General features: G+C 39.8%; 2 protein-coding genes across 2 annotated transcripts; both read left to right on the top strand.

Annotated features, from left to right (window-relative positions):
• The first annotated feature begins 7,271 nt into the window (after positions 1-7,271).
• LOC143412677 (cytochrome P450 2K1-like) lies at positions 7,272-10,680 on the top strand. Its single transcript, XM_076874148.1, has 9 exons — positions 7,272-7,516; positions 7,637-7,799; positions 7,886-8,035; positions 8,130-8,290; positions 8,395-8,574; positions 9,167-9,308; positions 9,478-9,662; positions 9,851-9,992; positions 10,070-10,680. Exons 1-9 carry the CDS (start codon positions 7,310-7,312, stop codon positions 10,255-10,257), a joined length of 1,518 nt encoding a protein of 505 aa, XP_076730263.1. The 5' UTR covers positions 7,272-7,309; the 3' UTR covers positions 10,258-10,680.
• Positions 10,681-20,166: 9,486 nt separating this feature from the next.
• On the top strand, positions 20,167-23,160 carry LOC143412679 (uncharacterized). Its single transcript, XM_076874154.1, has 7 exons — positions 20,167-20,264; positions 20,718-20,807; positions 20,911-20,939; positions 21,078-21,125; positions 21,992-22,048; positions 22,637-22,696; positions 22,915-23,160. The coding sequence occupies exons 2-7, from the start codon at positions 20,732-20,734 to the stop codon at positions 23,038-23,040; spliced, it is 396 nt and encodes a 131-aa protein (XP_076730269.1). The 5' UTR covers positions 20,167-20,264; positions 20,718-20,731; the 3' UTR covers positions 23,041-23,160.
• The last annotated feature ends 1,109 nt before the right edge of the window (positions 23,161-24,269 follow it).

Raw genomic sequence — 24,269 nt, 5'->3', positions numbered from 1 at the left:
GCAATCGCCATAATGACTATAAGGGTTACTTGGTCTGCAGTGAACATGCTTCCTCTGCCCCCAGCATCTGGTCATCTAGCAATTCTGTAAAGTAACAATTTCAGTATTTTTACATCAATGGTATTGGTGTGTTTCTCATTGGCATATGGCAGTGCTACAAATCTTTGTGCGAAGTGACTGTACTAACCGATTCTCATTTCAAGATGTCCTTATGATGCTTGCTACAGTGTAGCGGCTCGAGTTAGGCTGGACCCGTTGGCCAGCTACCCTCAGGGTCATTCCACGGTTGATTACATGGTCCACTATTGTAGCTCTGATGTCATCAGCAATTCTATTTCTTACTCTTCCTACCCTTCCTATCCCCCCTCCTCATTTTCCTCTCCCCCCTCCTCATCTTCCTCTTGCTCCTCCTTGTCCTTGTCGTCCTCTTCATCCTACTTCTTCACCTCCACGTCCTCTTCCTCGGCCTCCTCTTCTTCTCACTCTTTCTGCTCCCTCCATTGTACTCCGCACACACAGCTTACCTGTATTATAGTGCTTAGGCAGATTGCAAAGTGAACGAATTATCTAAAAAAGTTTTCACATGTGAAAGTGTGCCAGACAGTTGGCAAATTAGTGTTAATGATAGCCATACATGTGTATACTTTGCTAGGAGTGTGTTGGAAATTTGGTAATTGAGTGTTGTGCAGTGAATTGTGCCTACAGTTTTGCAAAGTGTGTGTTACAAAATTGCAAACTGAGTGCAAAGCAGTTTTTGTGCTTTTAGTTTTGCAAACTCAGTGAGTGGTTTTGCTATAAGTCTGAATAGTTTTAGAGATTGTGCTACAGGAATCACAGTTAGGGTTTAAGCATTCAGAAAAAACTGTAATAGGGCTGAACGATTATGGAAAATAATCTAATTGCGATTTTTTGCCCCAATATTGCGATTGCGATGCGATATGCGATTATTTTTTAAGGTCTTTGTCTTCTGTATTACAGTTTTTGCCCGTTGCTTGAACACATTTGGCAAAACGTCGCTCATTGTGCCAAAACTCTAAACACAAGTAAACACGACACAACACTGGGAAATATACCATACACATCTGTGCCAAAATGAAACTCCACTCCCAAAACCTAAACTCTGCTGTCAAAACCTAACATTCCTCTGTCAAAATGTAACTCTGTTGACAAAATGACACATACTTGCATCATATGCAAACACTTACAGATCAGGGGGAACACACTAGTCTTCTTTACATAAAACACTGCAGTCCTTGATTCCCATTGTTTATTCAGAAGGCACATTTACAGGAGACACATTTCCAAACAACCAAAAACGCAAATAGACCTACTCAATACTGTACATTGCAGTACCATGAATTCAGATAAAGCAAAAAAAAAAAAAACCACAACACAATAATACTGCAATAGAAAAAACACTATACTGTAAACACAAAAAACCATGACAATTGTGCATAAGTGGGCTCATGGATCCCGCCGTCTGTTGGGGTCTGGCCACAGGACCTCATCAACATCGCAAGCAGTGTCCTCTCCCGCTGGGCACCGGGGAAAATATCCTCTTGCATGTCGAAACCCTGTCACTGTTCCTCTCGAATGGGACTCTGTAGAGCTGCTTCATGGTGATGCTGAGTTTACCCAAGATGCGTCTGATGGTGGTGATGCTCACATGGTTTATGTTGCTGAACACTCGCCTGTCTGCAAGTATTTTCCGTCGTAGCTGGTGGAGACGGATGGCATTGTCTGCCCTCACTAGGTCCACAACGGCAAGTTCCTGCTGTTGTGTGAACAGGCGTTGCCGTCCTCCCCCAGAAGGTCTTCGGGTCATTCTGGAGGAATACAACCACATATTGTCATCGGTTTGCTTATTTTTCTTACAGTACTTTACTGTATGTACTGTGTCATCCACTGTACAACACTGTACTTCAATATAAGGAATCAGCCACTTTGGCTGCAAAAGGAGCATTAGCACCCCGTACACTTGATATGGTAATGTGATATACTGTAGAACAGTGCTATGAAACCATCTGAGTAGAGCAGAAGGTATGGAGGTGAAGACATACCTGTTTTCTAGTCGGAATGTTCGTATTACAGATGCCACTGTGAAGCGGCTTAGATGTGGGTGGACTCTCTGCCCAGCTTCCCTCATAGTCAGGCCATGGTTGATGACATGGTCCACCAAAGTTGCTCTTATTTCATCAGAAATATGGGTCCGTTCATGGCCTCTTCGGCCTTCTCCTCCTCTTCCTCCTCCTCCTCTACCTCTTCCTCTTCCTCTTGCTCTCCCTCCATCCATGCTTGCAAAGTTCTTGAAATGGCTACGCTGAGGGCTTTTTGTAGTTGGCTAATTGGTGTTCGGTTTTGCAAGTACGTGCCTTCAGGTGTGTATTTGAGTGGTTGCAATTATCCGATGTGTTTTGTATTTTGGATACATGTGTTTTCCGAATGGCACCCTGAGATTTCATTTTGTGAGCGAAGTGTCTTATGTATGAAATAGAGTGTAGCATGCAGGACCATGTGTGTTGCATAAAGGGGTAGGTGTGTTGCATAAAGGAGTAGGAGTGTTGCATAATTGGTACTGGGGTGCAAAGCAGCGCTTTTGTTTAAGGTATGGGTACATGTGTTTGAGGTATGGTAACAACAGCTTCACGTTGTGTTACTTTAGTCTGAGCATGGATTTATAGTGTTCAAGCAACGGGCAAAAACTGTATTACAGTTTTTACCGAATGCCTAAACACTAACTGTGATTCCTGTAGCACAATCTCTAAAACTATTCAGACGTATAGCAAAACCACTCACTGAGTGTGCAAAACTAAAAGCACAAAAACTGCTTTGCACTCAGTTTGCAATTTTGTAACACACACTTTGCAAGACTGTAGGCACAATTCACTGCACAACACTCAATTTCCAAATTTCCAACACACTCCTAGCAAAAGTATACACATGTATGGCTATCATTAACACTAATTTGCCAACTGTCTGGCACACTTTCACATGTGAAAACTTTCTTAGATAATTCGTTCACTTTGCAATCAGCCTAAGCACTATAATACAGGTAAGCTGTGTGTGCGGAGTACAATGGTGGGAGCAGAAAGAGTGAGAAGTAGAGGAGGCCGAGGAAGAGGACGTGGAGGTGAAGAAGTAGGATGAAGAGGACGACAAGGACAAGGAGGAGCAAGAGGAAGACGAGGAGGGGGCAGAGGAAGCATGTTCACTGCAGACCACGTAACCCATATAGTCATTATGGCGATTGCAAATAATCCTATACTTGGAAATAAACACTTGTGTTTGTTTTGATGTGTTTGAATAAACACCAGTACTTGAAGTTTGGATCCCTCCATGCTTATGGATCTATGACAGAAGTATGAGCTCAAACTGACATAGCCTACCTTGTGCACAGAGAAAGCAAACGCCAGATGTGTTTTGTATTCATACCATCGGTGTGCAGTTGGCGCATTGTGTGCTTAGTAGATGATGGCTTGTGTGTACTGTTTGATACGGAAACACCATTTTTACAAAGGCGTGAAGAGTTAATCTAGGTGTGTTTGCTTTTGCAAGAGAACTAAAATGTTTTGATTATTGGGTGACAGGTTTTCTTATTTGTGTGTAGAGTTTTGCTAAATTAGCCAATAGTTACATAACATGTGCTTAAGCAATCAGAAAAAACTGTAAACAAAGACAAGCAATACATCATATAGTATGGCCAATACTATATTACATTAATTTTAAACTGTTCTTTCCTGGAAGACAGACCTCTGTTATGATGACATGAGGTGATGCATGAATTGATGACTGACATTTTTATTTAACTTCTTCAATCACAACAGTATATTTGAACATACACAATAGTTTATTTTTAGCTTACAAACATCTGAGCATAAAGTGCTGACAAGGAACCCTGGTGTAAACATTACAGTTTTTGCCCGTTGCTTGAACACTATAAACCCATGCTTAGACTAAAGTAACACAACGTGAAGCTGTTGTTACCATACCTCAAACACATGTACCCCTACCTTAAACAAAAGCGCTGCTTTGCACCCCAGTACCAATTATGCAACACACCTACTCCCTCATGCAACACACATGGTCCTGCATGCTACACTCTATTTCATACATAAGACACTTCGCTCACAAAATGAAATCTCAGGGTGCCATTCGGAAAACACATGTATCCAAAATACAAAACACATCGGGTAATTGCAACCACTCAAATACACACCTGAAGGCACCTACTTGCAAAACCGAACACCAATTAGCCAACTACAAAAAGCCCTCAGCGTAGCCATTCCAAGAACTTTGCAAGCATGGATGGAGGGAGAGCAAGAGGATATTTACCCCGGTGCCTAGCGGGAGAGGACATTGCTTGCGATGTTGATGAGGTCCTGTGGCCAGACCCCAACAGACGGCGGGATCCATGAGCCCACTTATGCACAATTGTCATGGTTTTTTGTGTTTACAGTATAGTGTTTTTTCTATTGCAGTACTATTGTGTTGTTGTTGTTTTATTTGCTGTACCTGTATTCATGGTACTGCAATGTACAGTATTGAGTAGGTCTATTTGCGTTTATGGTTGTTTGGAAATGTGTCTCCTGTAAATGTGCCTTCTGAATAAACAATGGGAATCAAGGACTGCAGTGTTTTATGTACAGCAGACTAGTGTGTTCCCCCTGATCTGTGAGTGTTTGCATATGGTGCAGGTATGTGTCATTTTGTCAACAGAGTTACATTTTGACAAAGGAATGTTAGGTTTTGACAGCAGAGTTTAGGTTTTGGGAGTAGAGTTCCAATTTGGCACAGATGTGAATAGTATATTTCCCAGTGTTGTGTCATGTGTACTTGTGTGTACAGTTTTGGCACAGCGAGCGGGGTTTTGCAAAATGTGTTCAAGCAGTGGGCAAAAACTGTAATAGAAAATTAAAGCTGGGCTGAAAATTTGTTCAGCTTCACCCTTTATGAATATTGGAAGATGTGTCAAGGTAAATGATTCTGATTCTTTCCAATATTCATCTTCATCTGGAAGCAGTTTTCTGTCATAAGAAGCATGTCCATTTTCTTTGATTTCCATATGAGTTATATACAATATAGAAAGCATTTTCAGTTTGTGTTTTGTAATTTCATCAGGGAACCACGTTTTTTTCTCTCTTGACATCTGTCCTGCATGATCCAGAGGAGTGGGAGAAACCACACAGCTTTTACCCTGCTCACTTCCTGGACAAAGAGAATTAATTTGTCAAGTGAGATGCATTCATTCCCTTTTCTGCAGGTTTGTGAGCTCAACTATCACTGTTTAGGTTACATTGATGAAAGTAGTTCTCTCTTGCAGGTCGCAGGATTTGTCTTGGAGAGAGTCTGGCCAGGATGGAGCTCTTCCTCTTCTTCACCACCCTCCATTTCCATTTCACTCCTGCACCTGGAGTTTCAGAGAATGAATTAGATCTGACTCCAGCTGTGGGTTTTACTCTCAGCCCTTCACCTCACAAACTGTGTGCTGTTTCCAGAATGTGAGGAACAGATATTCTCTAAAAACATATCTTGCTCTGGTTAAAAGATTCACCTCAGTTGTGTCATGATCCTGGGCCATGTTGGCCCAGCAGTCTTAGTATTCATGTCTTTTTGTATTTTGTTCCTTAATTGATTTCCCCTTGTGACTTTTATCCCCTGTGTGCCCCTCTATGTATCTGTGAGCCCTCGTCTCCCCTCATGTTTTATTCCATGTTTTCCCCAGCCTGTTATGTCTGTGTTCTCCCCGTGCTCTCTCTCCTCCTGTCTGAACCTCTGTGTACTTCCTGTTTTACTTTGACAGTCTCCTGTCAGTGTTGCATTTACTCCTGCCGTGTCTTGTTATGATTATCAGTGTCACCGGTGTTCCCCGTGTGTTCCCACTTCCCTCGTTAACCCTCTGTGTATTTATGTCTGCGTCTCCCTCAGTTTGGTGTCGTGTTCTCCCTCATGCTGTGTGCGATTCTCCCCGTGTCTCCTGGTATGCATTATAATTAGCTTTTCCCAGTTTAGTTTTGTATTGCTTGTGTTCTATTTTCCAGCAATAAAGCTGTGCTTTTGAGTTCAAGTTCTGTCCCCGTGAGTTTGCGTTTGGGTCCAATCCCCGCCTGCCACACAGCCGAAACATGACAAGTTGTTTCCAAAATGATCTGACTCCAGTTGTGGGCATTACTCTCAGCCCTTCTATTCACAAATTATTTGCTGTTTCCCAAATGTGAGGAAGAGATGCTCTTTAAAAGCTGTTGTTGTCCTGTGAAAATAAATCAGCCCAGTTTTTTTTCAGAATATTGCCTTCTGTCATTTTGTGTCCTTTATTTCAGAGTCACTGATTTACAAAATGTTTAGTTAATTTGCTCCTTTTTGTTTCAATGTAATTTTATTAGCCCAGTCTCATGTAGGTAAAGATGTCACATTTGCCTGTTTGCTTTAGAACAGTCTCTGAATAGCTGTCTGTAAAGTTTTGACTGACAATAAAGACAGAATGTTTTGATCACTTAAAAATGCTACATCAGCACATGTATCATTTTCTCACTTGCTCTTAAAGATAATAATAATAATAATAATAAATGTTATTTATAAAGCACCTTTCAAGACACCAGAGGACACTATACAATAGATAAAAACACATAATAGAACAATGGCAAAAGCACAAGATAAAATTAACAAACAGTGGGTTGACAGTGAATATGCAGATTTGAACAGATGGGTTTTGAGTTTTTAACTGGGGGAGAAAACCAATGTTTCTTATATCTGGGGGTAGAGAGTTCCACAGCCTGGGAGAAATGTTCCCTCTAATTTTTCATGTGTCTGAAGCGAACACACAAACTCCCTGAGCGGTCCCTTGGACCACTGTGAGCAACAGCAGACATGTGCACTGTGGTCACACCAGCATCGAATCCATCCAAGTTACATGGTTTATTAATCAAATTACAGCATTTACGTTTATGTTAGACTACTTTTAATTAAGTGCTTTAGTCTATTTACAATGAAAATTTTAAAAAAATCTTCATATATATATATATATATTTAAATATATAACATCTTACGGTTGCAGCTGAGCTTGTGGTTGTACATAGAAATGTCCTTCTAGTTGCTTCAGATCCAAGTACAATTTTAATATTTGCATATTTGCAGTTTGTTCACAGTAATGGTTTACTAGGTCGTTCATTTGGAACCTTTCTACTAAATCATCCCACCCCCTAGTACTTATTGTCTAGATTGGGCACCAAAGAAAAAATCTAGTTTAGTACCAAATGCAGAGTCAGAGAGTCCCTGTAAAAAGAACTCTCAGTGGATATTTGGTTTGAAAACCATGGGGATATTAGATGTTTTTCTCCATTGCTTCAGTTACACATTCTTGTTGGGGGCTTTCACAGTTTTCCTGTTCATGTATTTATTCTCCCCTTCCAGTTTCAGTACCAAAAAACATGGTAAGGAGCCTCCAGGACCCAGACCACTTCCGTTGCTTGGGAACCTACTTCAGCTTGACCTGAAAAAACCCTACAACACATTACTGGAGGTGAGTTTGTTTTTGCATTACTTTTCTTTTAGGTGGTTTTCAAGATTCAGCTCTACAGGGAGCTGCCTACATTTGTTTTGTTGGATTTGTGTCAAAGAATGAACTTTTTTCTGTTCTTAGTTATCCAAGAAATATGGATCAGTCTTCACGGTCTATCTGGGAACTAAAAAAGTGGTGGTCCTATCAGGATACAAGACAGTGAAGGAGGCACTTGTAGACTATGATGACGTGTTTGGAGACAGAAATCCACCGGAGATCATGCGTGAACTTAGTCAAGGACATGGTATGAAAAGTGACTATTATGCTACAATAAATGTATTTTTCAGAATCTAGTGTTAGTTAAACTACTTTGTAAAAATTTCATTTCAGGGGTTGCGTGGTCCAACGGCGATTCATGGAAAGAAATGAGGCGCTTTGCACTGACTAACCTGAGAGACTTTGGGATGGGCAAGAGAGCATGTGAGGACAAAATAATTGAAGAATGTCAATACCTCATCGAAGTTTTTAAGAAATTTCAAGGTAAAACTAATCACATTGTGTTGAGTTTAGTAAATAGTAAATAAACTGACATTTTTTCTAAAGTTCATGTGCTATTTTATTTCTGTTGTAACAGGAGAAGCTTTTGACACAACCCAACCAGTTAACTGTGCAGTCTCTAATATTATCTGCTCCATCATCTATGGCAGCAGATTTGAATATAATGATCCAGAGTTTAAATCTCTGGTAGATCGGACAGCCAGAATTGTTAGACTTAGTGGAAGTCCCTCAATACAGGTATCAATTCCTATTTTTTGAAGCTACGGAATTTTTAAAAGTACATAAACTGTATCAATTCAACAATGTTATTTAATCCCAAATATAAATGTGATGATTCACAGATCTTCGACATGTTTCCATCGCTCTTCAAGTGGACTGCGGACAGAAATGAAATACACAAAATATTTTCTGCCAATAAGAAACAAAACCAAACCATCTTCAGTCGCTTAAAAGAGACTCTGAATCCCCAGATGTGCAGAGGCTTTGTAGACGCCTTTCTGGTTCACAAACAAAATCTGGAGGTTGGCATCTCTATCATCTTTCAAGTTGGTGTTCATGAATGTTTCACTGAAGCTCAGGGTGAAACTTTGTTCCAACTAGTGAAAAAATCCCAATCAGTGGGCTAAAATTCCTCCACATTGATTGAAAGACATTATCAGAACTGCTTATTTAGAAGTGGTTGATTGCAGTTCTAGATGCAAAGGGTGACACAACCATTTGTTAGGTTTAGGTGGTAAATACTTTTTTGCACAGAACAAGGTAGGTTTGGATAGTTTTTCCCCTTCATAAATGAAATCATCATTTAAAACCTGTAATTCATATTTACCTGGGTAAATACAAAATACTTTGCCTAAAATTAAAGTTTTTTGATGCTCTGAAACATTTATGTGTGATAACTATGCATAAAAATCAAGAGGAATTCAACAAAGGGGAAAAATACTTTTTCATGGCACTGTATATAAGACATTATGTCTATTTGAATTCTTTAGAGGTATTGCCTACACAGGGATTGGAAATACATGTAAAATCAGTGTTGGATAACTTCTTTTTTTGTACTACTGAAGCCCCTTAAACTTTATTTTAGTGACTTTGCCGTTAAATGTCTATGTGCAGGAATCTGGGATTACCAACAGTCACTTCCATAATGAAAACCTTTTGATGACAGTCATGCATCTGTTTGCTGCCGGCACTGAGACAACATCAACTACACTGAGATGGGGACTTCTGCTTATGGCCAAATATGCAAAAATTCAAGGTGAGAAGTCTAAGTAATCCACAACTTGCATATGCCAATTATTGTTTTTACTGAAAACAGACCATCACAGAAACAAAATCTGATCTTCATGGAGTTTTCAAGTATGGTGAAGTGTTTTAGTCCGCCTCATAGGGATGAAATGTGTACACTGTTCTTGTTCATACTCCAGATGAGGTCCAGGAGGAACTGAGGAGGGTCATAGGAGATCGACAGGTGCAGGTTGCTGACAGGAAAAATCTGCCCTTCACTGACGCCGTCATCCATGAGACACAGAGACTGAGCAGCATCAACCCCACTGCACTTCCTCACAAAACCACCCGAGACATCACTTTTCAGGGTCACTTTATCAAGAAGGTAAGACTGAATAACACAGCTACTATGGAAAACAAAGCTCAACAAAATACTCAACAAAGCTGTGGCCCATCAGGTACTTGGACTGGTTGAGGATAATAAGGACTGTGTGTAACATAACTAATTACTATAAGACATTATTATTTAACATACAGGAGGCATTTTCAGTTTGTGTATTGTCATTTCTGCAGGGAACCACAATGTTTCCTTTCTTGACATCTGTCCTGCATGATCCCAACGAGTGGGAGAGACCACATAGCTTTTATCCTGCTCACTTCCTGGACAAAGAGAAAAAGTTTGTCAAAAGAGATGCTTTCATTCCATTTTCTGCAGGTTTGTGAGCTCCTCACTGTTAAGGTTACATCTGCTCATAGGAGAGCAATCAATTTTTCATGAATTCTCTCTTGCAGGTCGCAGGATTTGCCTTGCAGAGAGTCTGGCCAGGATGGAGCTCTTCCTCTTCTTCGCCACCCTCTTGCAGCATTTTTGTTTCACACCTGCTCCTGGAGTTTCAGGGGACGAATTAGATCTCACTCCAAGTGTGGGCTTAACACTCAGCCCTTCACCTCACAAACTGTGTGCTGTTTCCTGTATGTGATGAAGAGGTGTTCTTAACAAAGTTAAGGCCCAAGTGTAAGATTTCTAACATTTCTGTTCTGCTCAGTAAAGGTAATGTGCCATAGCAATATACTTCTGTTGGCCTGTTAAAGAATCCAGCTCAGTTTAATGCATAATAATAATCGCTTGTGTTTAGAAAGTGTTTTGAAACACTTTTGTGATCTAGAAAAAGAAAAAAACTGCTGTGTTGCTGCTTATGCTACAAAGTTGATGTACTCCCCAGTCTCATGTACTAAAGGAGGTCTTATTTTAGTTTTAAATTAGTCCTTTCTGTGGGGTTTTATTATTTGTTATTTCAAAGCAATTCACATGATCTACAAAATTAAATAAACCACTTTTAAATTTTATTTTCAAGGTTTTTGTATAACCCAGTCTTATCCATTAATTTACCATCTACCTGTATAACAGTCTGAATAGTTAAAAATACTAGATAATAAAAATTATTCAACACTATGTGAACAATGGCATGACATTTTTTCACATGATACAAATTCTGAACAACAAACAAATGCACAATCTTCCCGCCCCAGTACTTCTACAGCACAATTACACCAAAACTACACAAGCAAACATATCGCCTCTGGCCGATGGCGCGATATGGCAGCCTCGCTTCTGTCAGTCTGCCCCAGGGCAGCTGTGGCTACAACCGTAGCTTGCCTCCACCAGTGTGTGAATGCGAGAGTGAATGAATAGTGGCATTGTAAAGCGCTTTGTGTGCCTTGAAAAGCACTATATAAATCCAATCCATTATTATTATTATTATTATTATTATTATTATTATTATTATTATTATTATTATTATTATTATTATTATTATATTGACAAAGTGGAGGGTAAAGTGATTCAGAACAAAATGGCAATGACCTCTTTCTGAGTTTCCTTTGTCCTAAATGCAAATATTGAGAACAAGGAGTTTTACAACAAGCCAGAGTTCAAAAAGCACCTCATCCATTTCAGTGGATCACTGCTAGACCATAAAACCCAGAAAAAATATGTGAAAGTCGTTTAAGTAACAAAAAGATGATAGGTGATGAATTCATAAATGTTAAAAGTTAAAATTTAAAGGGACAAAGCTTTCCATCGGAGAGCTGGGACAGCACTACCCCAACCCCTGAGTCCAAAACACCACCACAAAAGGCTTGTTGAGGTCAACCTGGATCAGGATGGGCACACATGAGAAATGTTGCTTCAGCCGATCGAAGGCTTGCTGAACGGAGGAGGACTACTGACACGACATGTGGAAGGCAGCAACACCGTTCAGTAGGCCGACCATGACGGCAATGTTCCTCAGCCTACGGCCTGGAAAGTGGCCAACGACGGTGTGCTAGGCGTGAACAAGCTGGCCATGCCAGCCGAGGAGGATGTGGACTGGATGATGTAGGCCCAGACGAGGCAGGACCAGACAAGGCAGGTGGAGCTGCAGTCAACGGTGTGGAAACTAGTGGTGTGTGATACTGCATATTTTGGTATCGATGCGATACCATGTATGTAGCCGGGTGGAAGTTCGATATTATGGGACATGCCACTGGATGGCACTGTTTTTCTTTTGGGGTACCTCTGAGAGCGGAAGGGATCATGGGGATCTACGGAGACATGCATGAGTGCTAGCTTGCATTGGTTTTATGTGGGTGTGCAATGCCTTTTTTCGCTGCGTGATCTGTTTTGAACGCAAAGTGTGCAACAGTTAAGGCACCAGGAGTAGCTGCCACCAACTTCGCCGTTCGTCTCAGAGGGATCCATATTCCGTTTTCTGCTGGATTAATGCACTGAGAAGCCACTACAGTTATTTTTGCACTGCTAAGTTTTGTTTTATTTATGTTTGGGTTTATATCAGACACGAAATGACGCTAGATGTCCTTGAGTTCCAGATGCTGATAAAGTTGGGGAAATAACCTGCAGTAGCAGTGGGTTACCAGAGCACAAAGCTGTTACTGGATAGGAGCTGTCTGTAACAATTTTATTTCTTTATTTTTACAACCTTGTTATTTTCTTCTGAGCACTTACTTCATCATTCAGATTAAAAGAACCCCAAAGATAATCTGTGTTCTGGGCTGGTTAATTTAGCCAGGCTACATGTAAATACAGGCCAGTATCACCGATACAAATCTCAACAAATCTCATTTTCATGACCTCAAGCGTTTTTTGTGATGTTTCCTTTTTTATTATTAAATACTTAAAACCCAGAACATATTTGGCACAAAGTTTGTAATTAAATAGAAAACGCTTATAGAAAATGAATATTATCAATATTTATTAGAAAGATTTTTAATAAAAAGTCTACGCAAACCTCGACGACCTGACTGTTTCGTCTTTGCCAAAACCACAGCATTGCAAACAAGTCCGGAACTTAAAGTTTAGAATCGATCTCACCAGGCTAGTATCGATCCGATGCCGACCTGGTATTGGTACAATCGATATGTGGATCGATCCACTCACCACTAGTGGAAAATGCAGCTGCAGGTGACAGTGTGGAAACTGCAGGTGGTGGTACTGCAGGCAATGGCGTGGAAGCCACAGGTGATGGAGCAAGTGGTGGCAGTGCAGTCAATGGTGTGGAAGCCGTAGGTGGAGGATCTGGTGGCGCTGATGGCTGGATGAACTCCCTGGAGCCTCCAACAGAGACAGACAACTGAACGGGCCACTCCGATCCTCCAGCGGAGACAGCTGGTTCCGTTCTCCAGAACCCCCCAGTGGGAACAGAAGCAGGACCAGCAGGTGCGGAGACCCCTGGCAGCGACAAAACAGAACCAGCAGGCGTGGAGTCCTCTGGCAGCGATGATATGGCAGGAGGCCACTGTTATACTCGGAATTTGTTTTTAAAACCATGACTAGCCCTCCACTTCTACCTCAGCCCAGTCAGATGAAGATGTTCACACAACATGGCAAAACTGCATCTGAGACTTGACATCACACAGATGCACACAGACACGGATTCATAGTAAATGATGTCAGATGGTTTGAGCATGAACTGAGACTGCAGTTTGGGAAAGGCCTTGGTGGGGACTGTCACCAAACTGAGAACAAATGGCATGTAGTGCTTGCAGGGCAGACAGAGAACCTGAAGGGCCGTGCAACAAGGAGTGGGCTCACTTCTTAAAATTATTTCCAAGTAATACATGCTTGGCACTGGTAATGTTATTAGAAAACAAAGCAAACAGTTGTATGCCTATATGCAAATGATACTCAGTTGTGTTTATCCATGAGGTCAGATCAAATCAAATAGTTAAACTATAGAATTAGCTTGAAAAGATAAAGGTCTGGATCACCACTATGTTTCTGTCTCTTAATTCAGACTAAACTAAAGAATCTGACTTGGCCAGGATATGCTCTTTACAGTTTTTGCCCGTTGCCTGAACACATTTTGCAAAACTTTGCTCATTGTGCCAAAACCCTAAACACAAGTAAACATGACACAACACTGGGAAATATACCATTCACATCTGCACCAAATTGAAACTCTACTCTCAAAACCTAAACTCTGCTATCAAAACCTAACATTCCTTTGTCAAAATGTAACTCTGTTGACAAAATGACACTTACAGAGCAGGGGGAACACACTAGTCTACTTTATATAAAGCACTGCAGTCTTTGATTTCCATTGTTCATTCAGAAGGCATATTGGTACATATTCAGCTCGAAGTCCTTTGACCCCGTCACTGTTCCTCTCAAATGGGACTCTGTAGAGCTGCTTCATGGTGATGCTGTGTTTTCCCAAGATGCGTCTGATGGTGGTGATGCTCACATGGTCTATGTTGCTGAACACTCGCCTGTCTGCAAGTATTTTCCGTCGTAGCTGGTGGAGACGGATGGCATTGTCTGCCCTCACTAGGTCCACAACAGCAAGTTCCTGCCGTTGTGTGAACAGGCGTTGGCGTCCTCCCCCAGAAGGTCTTCGAGTCATTCTAGAGAAATACAACCACATATTGTCATCGGTTTGCTTATTTTTCTTACAGTACTTTACTGTATATACTGTATCATCCACTGTACAACACTGTACTTCAATATAAGTAATCATGGTATGTTTCACAGAAACTACCACTTTGGCTGCAAAAGGAGCATTAGCACCCTGCAATACCCTGTACACTTGATATGGTAACTGTAGAACAGTACTATGAAAACCATCTGAGTAGAGTAGAAGGCAGTGAGATGAAGACAGACCTGTTTTCTAGTCGGAATTTTCTTATTACAGATGCCACTGTGAAGCGGCTTAGATGTGGGTGGACTCTCTGCCCAGCTTCCCTCATAGTCAGGCCGTGGTTGATGACATGGTCCACCAAAGTTGCTCTTATATCATCAGAAATATGGGTCCGTGCATGGCCTCTTTGACCTCCTCCTCCTCTTCCTCTTGCTCTCCCTCCATCCATGCTTGCAAAGTTCTTGAAATGGCTAAACTGAGGGCTTTTTGTGGTTGGCTAATTGGTGTTCAGTTTTGCAAGTAAGTGCCTTCAGGTGTATATTTGAGTGGTTGCAATTACCCGATGTGTTTTGTATTTTGGATACATGTGTTTTCCAAATGGCACCCTGAAATTTCATTTTTGAACGAAGTGTCTTATGTATGAAATAGAGTGTAGTATGCAGGACCATGTGTGTTGCATAAAGGAGTAAGTGTGTTGCATAATTGCAACCAGAGTGCAAAGCAGCACTTTTGTTTAAGGTATGGGTACATGTGTTTGGGGTATGGTAACAAAAGCTTCAAGTTGTGTTACTTTAGTCTAAGCATGGGTTTATAGTGTTCAAGCAACGAGCAAAAACTGTAACACAGTGAGTGAGAAAGGTGACTGAAGAAGTAGTGACATGACATGATATTTTAAATCTTCACATAGTACTTCCATTGTGTTGGTAATACATACAACACTAAGTAACAATCTTAGTTTCTAAGTTTATAAGGCTGTTTGGCAATTTTCAACCAATAAATTATTAGTTGACCTTTGTAATGGGGAAAATTTTGGTTTATCCTCATATTTAGATATAAGCATGCAGATGGCAGCGCAGTGGCAAAAGCCCTCCTATCAGAGATCATCTCCAGATGGGGTATCCTGGAGAAAATCACAAGTGATGATGGCACCCATTTTGTAAATCAGGCACTGAAAGAAATCAGTGTGAGAGTGGGGTTTAGATTACAAACACATTGTGCATGGAGGGGCTGTAGAAATAGCGAAAGACTCCTTGAAAACCTCCAGCACACCTCAGTCCCTATGAAGAGTTGTATGGATGAGCTGCCAGAATGGGGGCTGAAACCCCAAAGTGGACAGGCGTGTCTACAGAGCTATGTAACAGTGAACTGATTGTGTATTGTCAAAATCTCCCCAAGACTCTCTCGCAGATACACCAGACAGCGAAGGCAGTCCCTCCCAGAATGGCAGAGGAACCCCTGCACCCTTTCAAGTCAGGTGACTGGTTGCTGGTGAAAGGCGTAAGAAGGAAACACTCGAAGGCAAAACGCTGGTTGGGCCCATTCCAATTCCTGCTGACCACACAGACAGCAGTGAAGGTCGCGGAAAGAGGCAAGTTGATCCACGTCAGCCATTGTAAGCTCTTCACAGGAGAATTGCCTGTGACACAGAAAGTACAACCAGACAAAACACATTGGGCAGAATAATCCTCGCACCTCATCCAGGTAGTAGGCTACCCTCTACCTGCAATGATGTGCCAAACCGAGAAGCAGCCCTTGTGCTATTCACAGGGCTGCCTTGTGGTCGAGCCTCTGGGGAGACCTGCAGCTGAAGACCTGCAGCTGAACACCATGCCAAAGTCCAGAGACATCCGTACAATAGGAGGAACTGCCAACAAGCAGAGAGACAAATCTCTAAGTATGGCGGATGCCTTGAACTACACTATGTATACTCAACCACTCAAGATTTAAGTTTTGATCTGTGTAATGTGATTAATTGTAAGGGAAAGGGTGACAGTTGGAGAGGGTATGATTTGTATTTGTGTAGGCCACCAAGGGGATGGCCCGAACCTGGAGACCGAAGCTGGTGCAGTAGCTGGGACGATGTGTGGTCTCACTTGCAACCAAATTATTGGGGCCCAAACAAGGTACGAAATCTGCGCTTTTCTCATTAAAGAGAGGCCGGGTGGGACTGGGACCAGATCCAACCCCTTGCTATTGACCATAAATGGTCTGAAACAAAATCCCTGGTCCATCGCATATTCAGGACGATGTTATGATCTGTCTGAAGACTCATTTTACATGATTATCAGAGTAGACCAGGCAGGCACAGATAGCATGGGGATAATTAAGGTAGTTCTTCACTCTAAGGCGGAAACTGTCGGTGGGGGTTACATTCCAGTCAACGGCACTTCAGCACCACAAAGATTAAGGGGTGAATGTCACGGATTTGGCCTACGAGACCTCCAGAGACCTATTTGTGAGGTATGTAAACATATCCTCACCAGAGGACATGATACAGGTAGAAACAGGGTACATAGATAAAAACACCTGGCTGGATTGGATAACATACACAGCCAGTACAAACAACATGATAGAGTGTGTGGCCTGCTCTACAGCGCGCCCCACACTGTTCACTGTGACTGCCCCTTTATTGTTCAGGGAGGACAGGCCAGGATTTGACTGCATGTTACAGCTCCACATGAAGGAGGAGGTGGGTCATGACTAACAAATTTTAAGTGCACTTTTCCCAGTAGTCAGGAAGGGTGTCACTCCTCCTCTGTTTTCCCCAAGGGCCGGAAATTACACCTGTTTAACCAGGGTAAGTGTCACCCCTATAGGAAACTCAGACGCTGCATGGTGCAATGAGGTCATAGATGTCACTGAATGGGCAAATATGAGCAGCATTAATGTTGCTCGTGCTGACCGCTCCTGGTGGTGTGGAGACAAGACCGTGAGAGACACTCTGCCCAGTGGTTGGTCAGGAACTTGTACTATTGTGAGATTAGCGCTCCCTATAGTGTTAATGGGATCTCATGCTACTGCAGAGACCGTTGTGAGTAGAACTGGTAAAACCATGTCAGAAGATTCTGATTTGACTAAAAACTCTCCAACTTACATAGATGCTATAGGCGTCCCTAGAGGTGTCCCTGATGCATACAAATTAGTTATTTCTTAGATGAAGGATGTGTGTGTGTGTCAATATGTCCTGGTGAAAAATGCTTAGCTATGCTTAATGATGTTTCAATATGTTATCTGCTAAATGTTAGATCGTAGAGGGACAAATTCTAGGAGGTTCCTGAAGCAATGTTAGTGGAAAGTCTTCCCTGCCCAGCAATAACCCAGGTGGGACGAAGTAAGCCCTTGTAGCTAAAAGATAGAGGGATAGCATTTTACATTTCCAATAAGTAGGATTGTGGGTTTGTGACTTACACGCAATTTAAAATTAGTTAGATATGACAGTGTGGTTGAACCTGATGCTTATTTTTGTCATGTGTATGGCACGCAAACAGAGCTGACATTAACCACAATGTCATCAAAACACCTCCTACCCTAGTACCCTAGTTCGCTTTCCTGACCTCAACAGACTGTTCTCTCTGTTGAGGTCAGGAAAGCGATTCCGCTCCCTGAAGACCAACACAGAGAGACTGAGGAGGAGCTTCTTCCCGCAGGCGATACGGTCTCTCAATCACACCACCACACAGTACTGACCCACACATACAGTTCTTACACACACACTGGACTTTCTGGACTTTGGTTTTGCACAACACTGGTCACTATATTCTTCATTTCCGGTTAATACTTGTACAGCTGCTGTTATTGTGTATATATTTATTTATATTTAGATTTCTTCATACATTCTTATATAGTTCTATATTGTGTATTGTGTATTTTGTTGTACAGTTATTTTATTTTCAACTTTAATTTATATATTTATCTTTATCTTATTCTTCCCAGTTAAATTTACCCTTCATTCTAATTTGTGTTGTACAGTTATTTCATTTTTAACCTTAATTTATATTTTATTCCTTCCTAGTTAAATTTACCCTTTTTAATTTTTCATATTTATTTCCTATCTTATTCATAGCCTTTTCCTTTTTTGTTCTCTTTAGGTCACGAGCAGTTGTCCAAGCATTTCACTACATATCGTACTGTGTATGACTGTGTACGTGACAAATAAAAATTTGAATTTGAATTTGAGTTCTCAGAAAAAAATAATCTCATGACCACAGTTCTCAGACCACTAAAATATCTCGTCCGTGTTATCCTCTATAAAACATTAATGTGTTACATCTAGGAGTCAAATATGGTTTAGAAGTTCAACTCCCTCATAGTTCCGTGTGCTGTCCGTCATGCCATGAATCCTGCTGTTTAAAAAGCACAAATGTCAATTTTCCCAAAGAAGCACACATACTGTATAGTGACACGCTTTTGTGCTAGCTGGTTGAGTATATATGGTTAAAGGATAGAAATACCCTCATTATATTGTGTCGTAATGCTAATTTTGAAATATAAAAGTAATGCATGGTCGATTCATTAGAGACTAGTTCTGAAACAAAACATTTATATTCTTAAAATGTATTCATTCATCAATATTATGCTAAAAAAATACAGTGTGAATTCGATTTAAACAGGATATAAGTTTAAACTGAACAAAATGAAGACGTTAATGTGATCTGCCTAGACTGAAAACCACCAGTCACAATGAGGTGGAGACAGGAAGTAGGCTGGATTCTACACTTGTCTTGAGACACAAGTACAGCGACATTGAGACTTGAGGTTATAATAAAGAAGAAGACAAAGAAGCACAATGGTTGAATTTGCAATATTTAAAATTCTTCTTATTTTGATGCTTCTATTTACAGGTAAAGAAACATATTTAAAATATGTATCAAACCTATACTGACATTGCTAATGATGGTTCAGGACGTAATAGTCATGTAACTGAAACTGTTTACTATTTTTAGTTAACACGATGAGTTTAGGAAATTCTTGAACCATGTGCATTTTATATATATAAATATAAAATTATGCCCTACATACAATATAAAAGCTGTGTTTGAGTCTAACGTTATCATTTTCATTTATCTACTTTTGTCACCAGCAGTTACTCAAATGACCAAATTAAGCTCTAAAGTTGGAGGTGAAGTCATGTTGCCTTGTGTAAATGGAAAAGATTTTCACAATAGCTATAACAGTACTACTTGGCTCTTCAGTGGTTCAGGAAGCAATGAAACAGTGTCACTGTTTGAACATGGGCAGTTTAACGGTGGTCTCAGAGCTAAATCACACAGGTTGAGTGTTACACCGGACTATTCTCTGATTATAAAGCAGGTCACATCAGAGGATGATGGTCATTACACCTGCAGACAGTTCAAATCAGGAGAGCAATTTACAGACTCTTTGGTTTACATGTCTGTTATTAACAGTGAGTATTGACATTACTGTTTTCACCTTTAACTGCTTTGTTACAGCGCACTCAAAGTACAGTAAATAAGTACATTATCTTGGCCTATGCTGACACCTGTATATTTAATGAGAGCTTAAAAAAATCAAGGAAAAATCTGAACATTAACGCCTACAGTGAGTGGATCTAATAGCTCATTTATAATCATGGATAAGTTTTCTGATCTAATTAAGCTCAATATGTTCCCCTCCATGATTCAGTATAAAGATAAAACATTAGTTTTTATTCTTTACAAATGATTTAAAATAAAAAATGTGATGATTTCACCAGTCTGGTCTATTTGTTCTGTTTGAGTGATTTACAGTATATACAAAGTATTGCATATCTTATAGTACAGTAGTGCTGTTGCATACAAGTGAGAATATGATAAAAAGTTTGAAGAGATTTCATACTGAATTGTTTTGTTTTTATATTGATAGATTTGTAATTTTTAGACCCATTGTTTTTTGTTTAATGACTGTAGATAGTAAATGTGTATATTTTCTCACTGGATTTTTTAACATTTCAGAAGGGGACACAACAAAAGGAATAATTACATCAACAACAACCAAAACTGCAATATCAGCAAATGCCCCTGAATCTAAAAGCGCTACATCAACCACAGAACCAGAGAAACCCTCAAAAACAGGTACAGTGTGAGCATCTAAAAATTAAAACTGTATGTGTTTATTTAATAAAAAAGCTGTTTCTGAGTAAATAATACAGATCAAACCATCACCAAAAACAGGGTTAACATTACTCTGGTAGCACATTGTCTCAATCAGGCAAAATGTTTTTAAAAAAACTAAAAATACATAAATTATTTCCACAATTTACATAGGCTGGAAGTAGCAGTCTTTTTTTTAGCAAGCCCTATCAACACTTATCAAATCTTATGAAATACTGACAGGTAGTGCCACGTGCTGCCATATTGCACAGGTGCAATTAGAGCAATAAGAAAGGGTATCTCTCTCGCTCTCCCATTTAGTGAAAATACACTGGATATAAATCATTTACCATGTTGATAACTGGTTTAATAAATACATAGTATTGTAATTAATAGCTATATTTTGTTAATTTCTGAATAAAATTTTTTTTCCAGTTCAAACCAAACACATGCTGATCATTTTAGCAGGTGGTTTTCTAGTACTCTTCATAATCCTGGCACTCATTGGATGGAAGAGAAATAAAAGTGAGAACACCACATTTATATTTGAGAAACACAAATATTTTTTTTAAATAAAGTTGTTGGACTTAAATTGTTGTTGTTGGAATTCCCTATTTTGTCTCTTTAGGGAACAAAACACAGAAGAGTGATGAAATTGTGAGTTTTAAACTGAATAGTCAAAGATGTTTATACAGCGAGGACTTCTATAGTTAATTTCTCTGTGGCTATAACATCACTTTATTTTAAGTATCAGTGGTTTAAATGAAAAATATCTAACAACCTCTATTTGTTCAGGAACTGAGCATGAATTACTGCGGTATACCACAAACCAGTCAGAAGGGGGTGAGATCACACACCAGTGCAAATTACACCTGTTTCATATTTTACTTATGATATATTTATCCTCTAACACACACACACACACACACACACACACACACACTATACACTGAACCAATTATTAAAAGTAATGGTACTCATTACATTTCCATTTTCCTTAGTGTCAGGGGTAGATGGTTGGGTGTCCAGATACAAAGAATAATAATAATGGACTGGATTTATATAGCGCTTTTCAAGGCACCCAAAGTGCTTTACAATGCCACTATTCATTCACACACTGGTGGAGGCAAGCTACAGCTGTAGCCACAGCAGCACTGGGGCAGATTGACACCAGAGGGGCCGATGGCACCAGCACCAGAGGTGCCTCTGGTGTTGGCCCCAGAGGCACCATTGGCCCCTCTGGCCAACACCAGTAGGCGGTAGGGTAAAGTGTCTTGCTCAAGGACACAACGACCAGGATAGAGAGCCCGGGGATCAAACCAGCGACCTTCCGGTTACAGATGCACTTCCCAACCCCCTGAGCCACGGTCGCCCCTTACAAATTCCTTATAAATGTTTATAAGGAATTTGAAATCTATATAAAACTGACATCAAAAGACATTTTTTTCTCAGATTATATTTGACTGAACTATACTCAAATATATTTAAAAAAAAAAAAAAGTTTCCTGTTGCCTAAATGCAACTTCACAAAAAATGCAAATGATTAAAAAAATGTGTCACCTTTTTTGAATGGTGTTGGAGTAAAAGTACAAAATAGTTTGAAAATGGTAAAAAAGTATATACTATAAATGTACCTCTAGAAATTAAGTAATGAGGTGTATTTGAGTATTTATGTTCATTTTCTATATTTTTCTGACTTTACTGCGTAGGCTGATCCTGCTTACTATCATACCATTGGTAACAGAAACAAGACCTACAAAGCCCCAGTAAGCTGTCTCACTGGTTATACTTAATGTTAGTTTTGTTGCATGAAGACAAATTTCAACAATTAGAATTTGCTGTGTATAATTGTGTTGAATGAAAAAAAACTTACATTATGCGTTAGGATTTGAGTGTGTGTGTGTGTGTGTGTGTGTGTGTGTGTGTGTGTGTGTGTGTGTGTGTGTGTGTGTGTGTGTGTGTGTGTGTGTAAAACCCCTACAGCAGATTAAATCAAAGCATCAAGGGTGCAATGAACAAAAATAACACATCTCACACATGTTTGAAATTCATGAAGAACAAAAAAAGTATAAAAAGCAATGACTTCACCAGTCTGGTCTATTCAACTATTAAACTAGACTAGTTTATTGTCTCAAAAAAAAAATCAAAATTTTTTAAGTATGTCCCTCTAAAATAAATAATAGATAATATCTATCTGCAATCATTACTTTTGAGATTTAAATGTCTGTAAATTCAATCTAGAAATCTTTCTGAATCTGCACACTAGGAAATACTAAAAGAAGGCACAGGTTAATCACAAGAAATTTGATATCAAAAATATTAACATATCACCTCTGGTTATTTTTAATGTCTAGGCTAATCCTGCAGTTGATGTTTCCTATTCCTCCATCAAAAAGTCCAGGAATAAAACCCAGGTAAGTACCAGTATTGATCAAGAACAAATCACAGCAGCAAAAATTTTGTATAGATATTTTTTTTTATTTCTGATGACTGAAAAATTATGCAGTTTTTTTATGTGTGTATTTATTATGTATTTATGTGTGTGTGTGTGTGTGTGTGTGTGTGTGTGTGTGTGTGTGTGTGTGTGTGTGTGTGTGTGTGTGTGTGTGTGCTGCTTTCCTATATTTTACAGGTTCAGAGTAATGACCATAAAGATGATGCACTGACTTTCTCCACCTTTGGCAAAGCCTCCAATAATGATAACAGGATCTACATGAACATGAAAAGCATACAAAAATCCAGGGGCAGTTATTTTTAATGATCAGAATATGCTTTATATTATTTGATATTACTGTGATGATCATTTAGGAACCTACATAAATCCTTTTTTTCCCTAAATGATTCATAAAGACAAATTTCAAAAATCAAAACAAAAAACAACAACTTATAATTGTAACATTTTTTCTTTTTCAGACATCTTATGTTTAATAAAAAAAATGAGATATTTTCTGTCAATTTACTTTGCGTGATCTGAATTCCAAACTTTGCTAACAGCCAAAACATTTTACACTTTTAATTTTTTTGCTATATTTTGAATAAATACTTATATTAATCAGTGGCAGGGCGTGGCCTGCAGTGCCGCTGCAAGAGAGGTGGTCACACCTGAGCGTCATCCACAATCACGCCTCGCTGCCTTAAAGTCTGTGCTGTCTCTGCTGTTGTGTTATGTGTCGGGCTGTGTGCTGGAAAGCTAAACCCAGCTGCATGTGTACAGCAACGTGTGTGAAATTGATCAACAAAGAGAAACTGTAAAACATGTTCATGCAAACATCGTCGGGTCTGCCGTGATATCTTTACAATAGGACTTCTGCTCCTGAACCTCTGCGCACAGCTTCTGCAGACTGGGGCTGTACAATGTCACTTTCATCTTTACGCAGGACTGTAAGCTGTTGTTTGTAAGGCATGAGCGGTTTTTGTTTTTATCATTGTTCATGGTGGGGAATAGCTGCTCAAACACGTATGTGGATCCGAAGATCGACAATCCACAAATTAGGCATACTGTTAGGCAGCTCTCGTCAGAAGTAAATAAATCTGCACAGGCATCATTACATCTTCTATTTTCTTCAGATATTTTCCTTTTCTTTACATTTCTCCATACTTGGCCTACCTGGGGTTGAAAGTCTCAATAAATGCACGGCGGGTTTCGGCTGGTATACCGGCTTCCACGAGTGTGACTCTTACTTTGAGCAACGAAAAATAATAAAATATAATTTTATTTTTATATTTCAAGATCATGATAATCCTTCAATTTAGAACTACAAGTTAAAAAAGAACTAACACAAATAAAATACAATTCAGCTAAATACTTTTACAATTTATTCTCCCTAACCACAGGGCCACAGCATAAAGACTAAAGAGCCGCAGGTTGCCCACCCCTGGGCTAGGCAATGGTACTATCATGGCCTCTGTATGCCACGGCCCAAGCGATATATTCAGAGAACCCTTATTTTTTTGTGAAATACTTCCACCCTATTGAAGCAGGAAGTA

The sequence above is a fragment of the Maylandia zebra genome, linkage group LG15 (genome assembly GCF_041146795.1).
Source record: "Maylandia zebra isolate NMK-2024a linkage group LG15, Mzebra_GT3a, whole genome shotgun sequence".
NCBI lineage: Eukaryota > Metazoa > Chordata > Actinopteri > Cichliformes > Cichlidae > Maylandia > Maylandia zebra.
The sequence above is the reverse complement of the archived record's forward strand: the minus strand, read 5'-3'. Positions and strand labels throughout refer to the sequence as shown.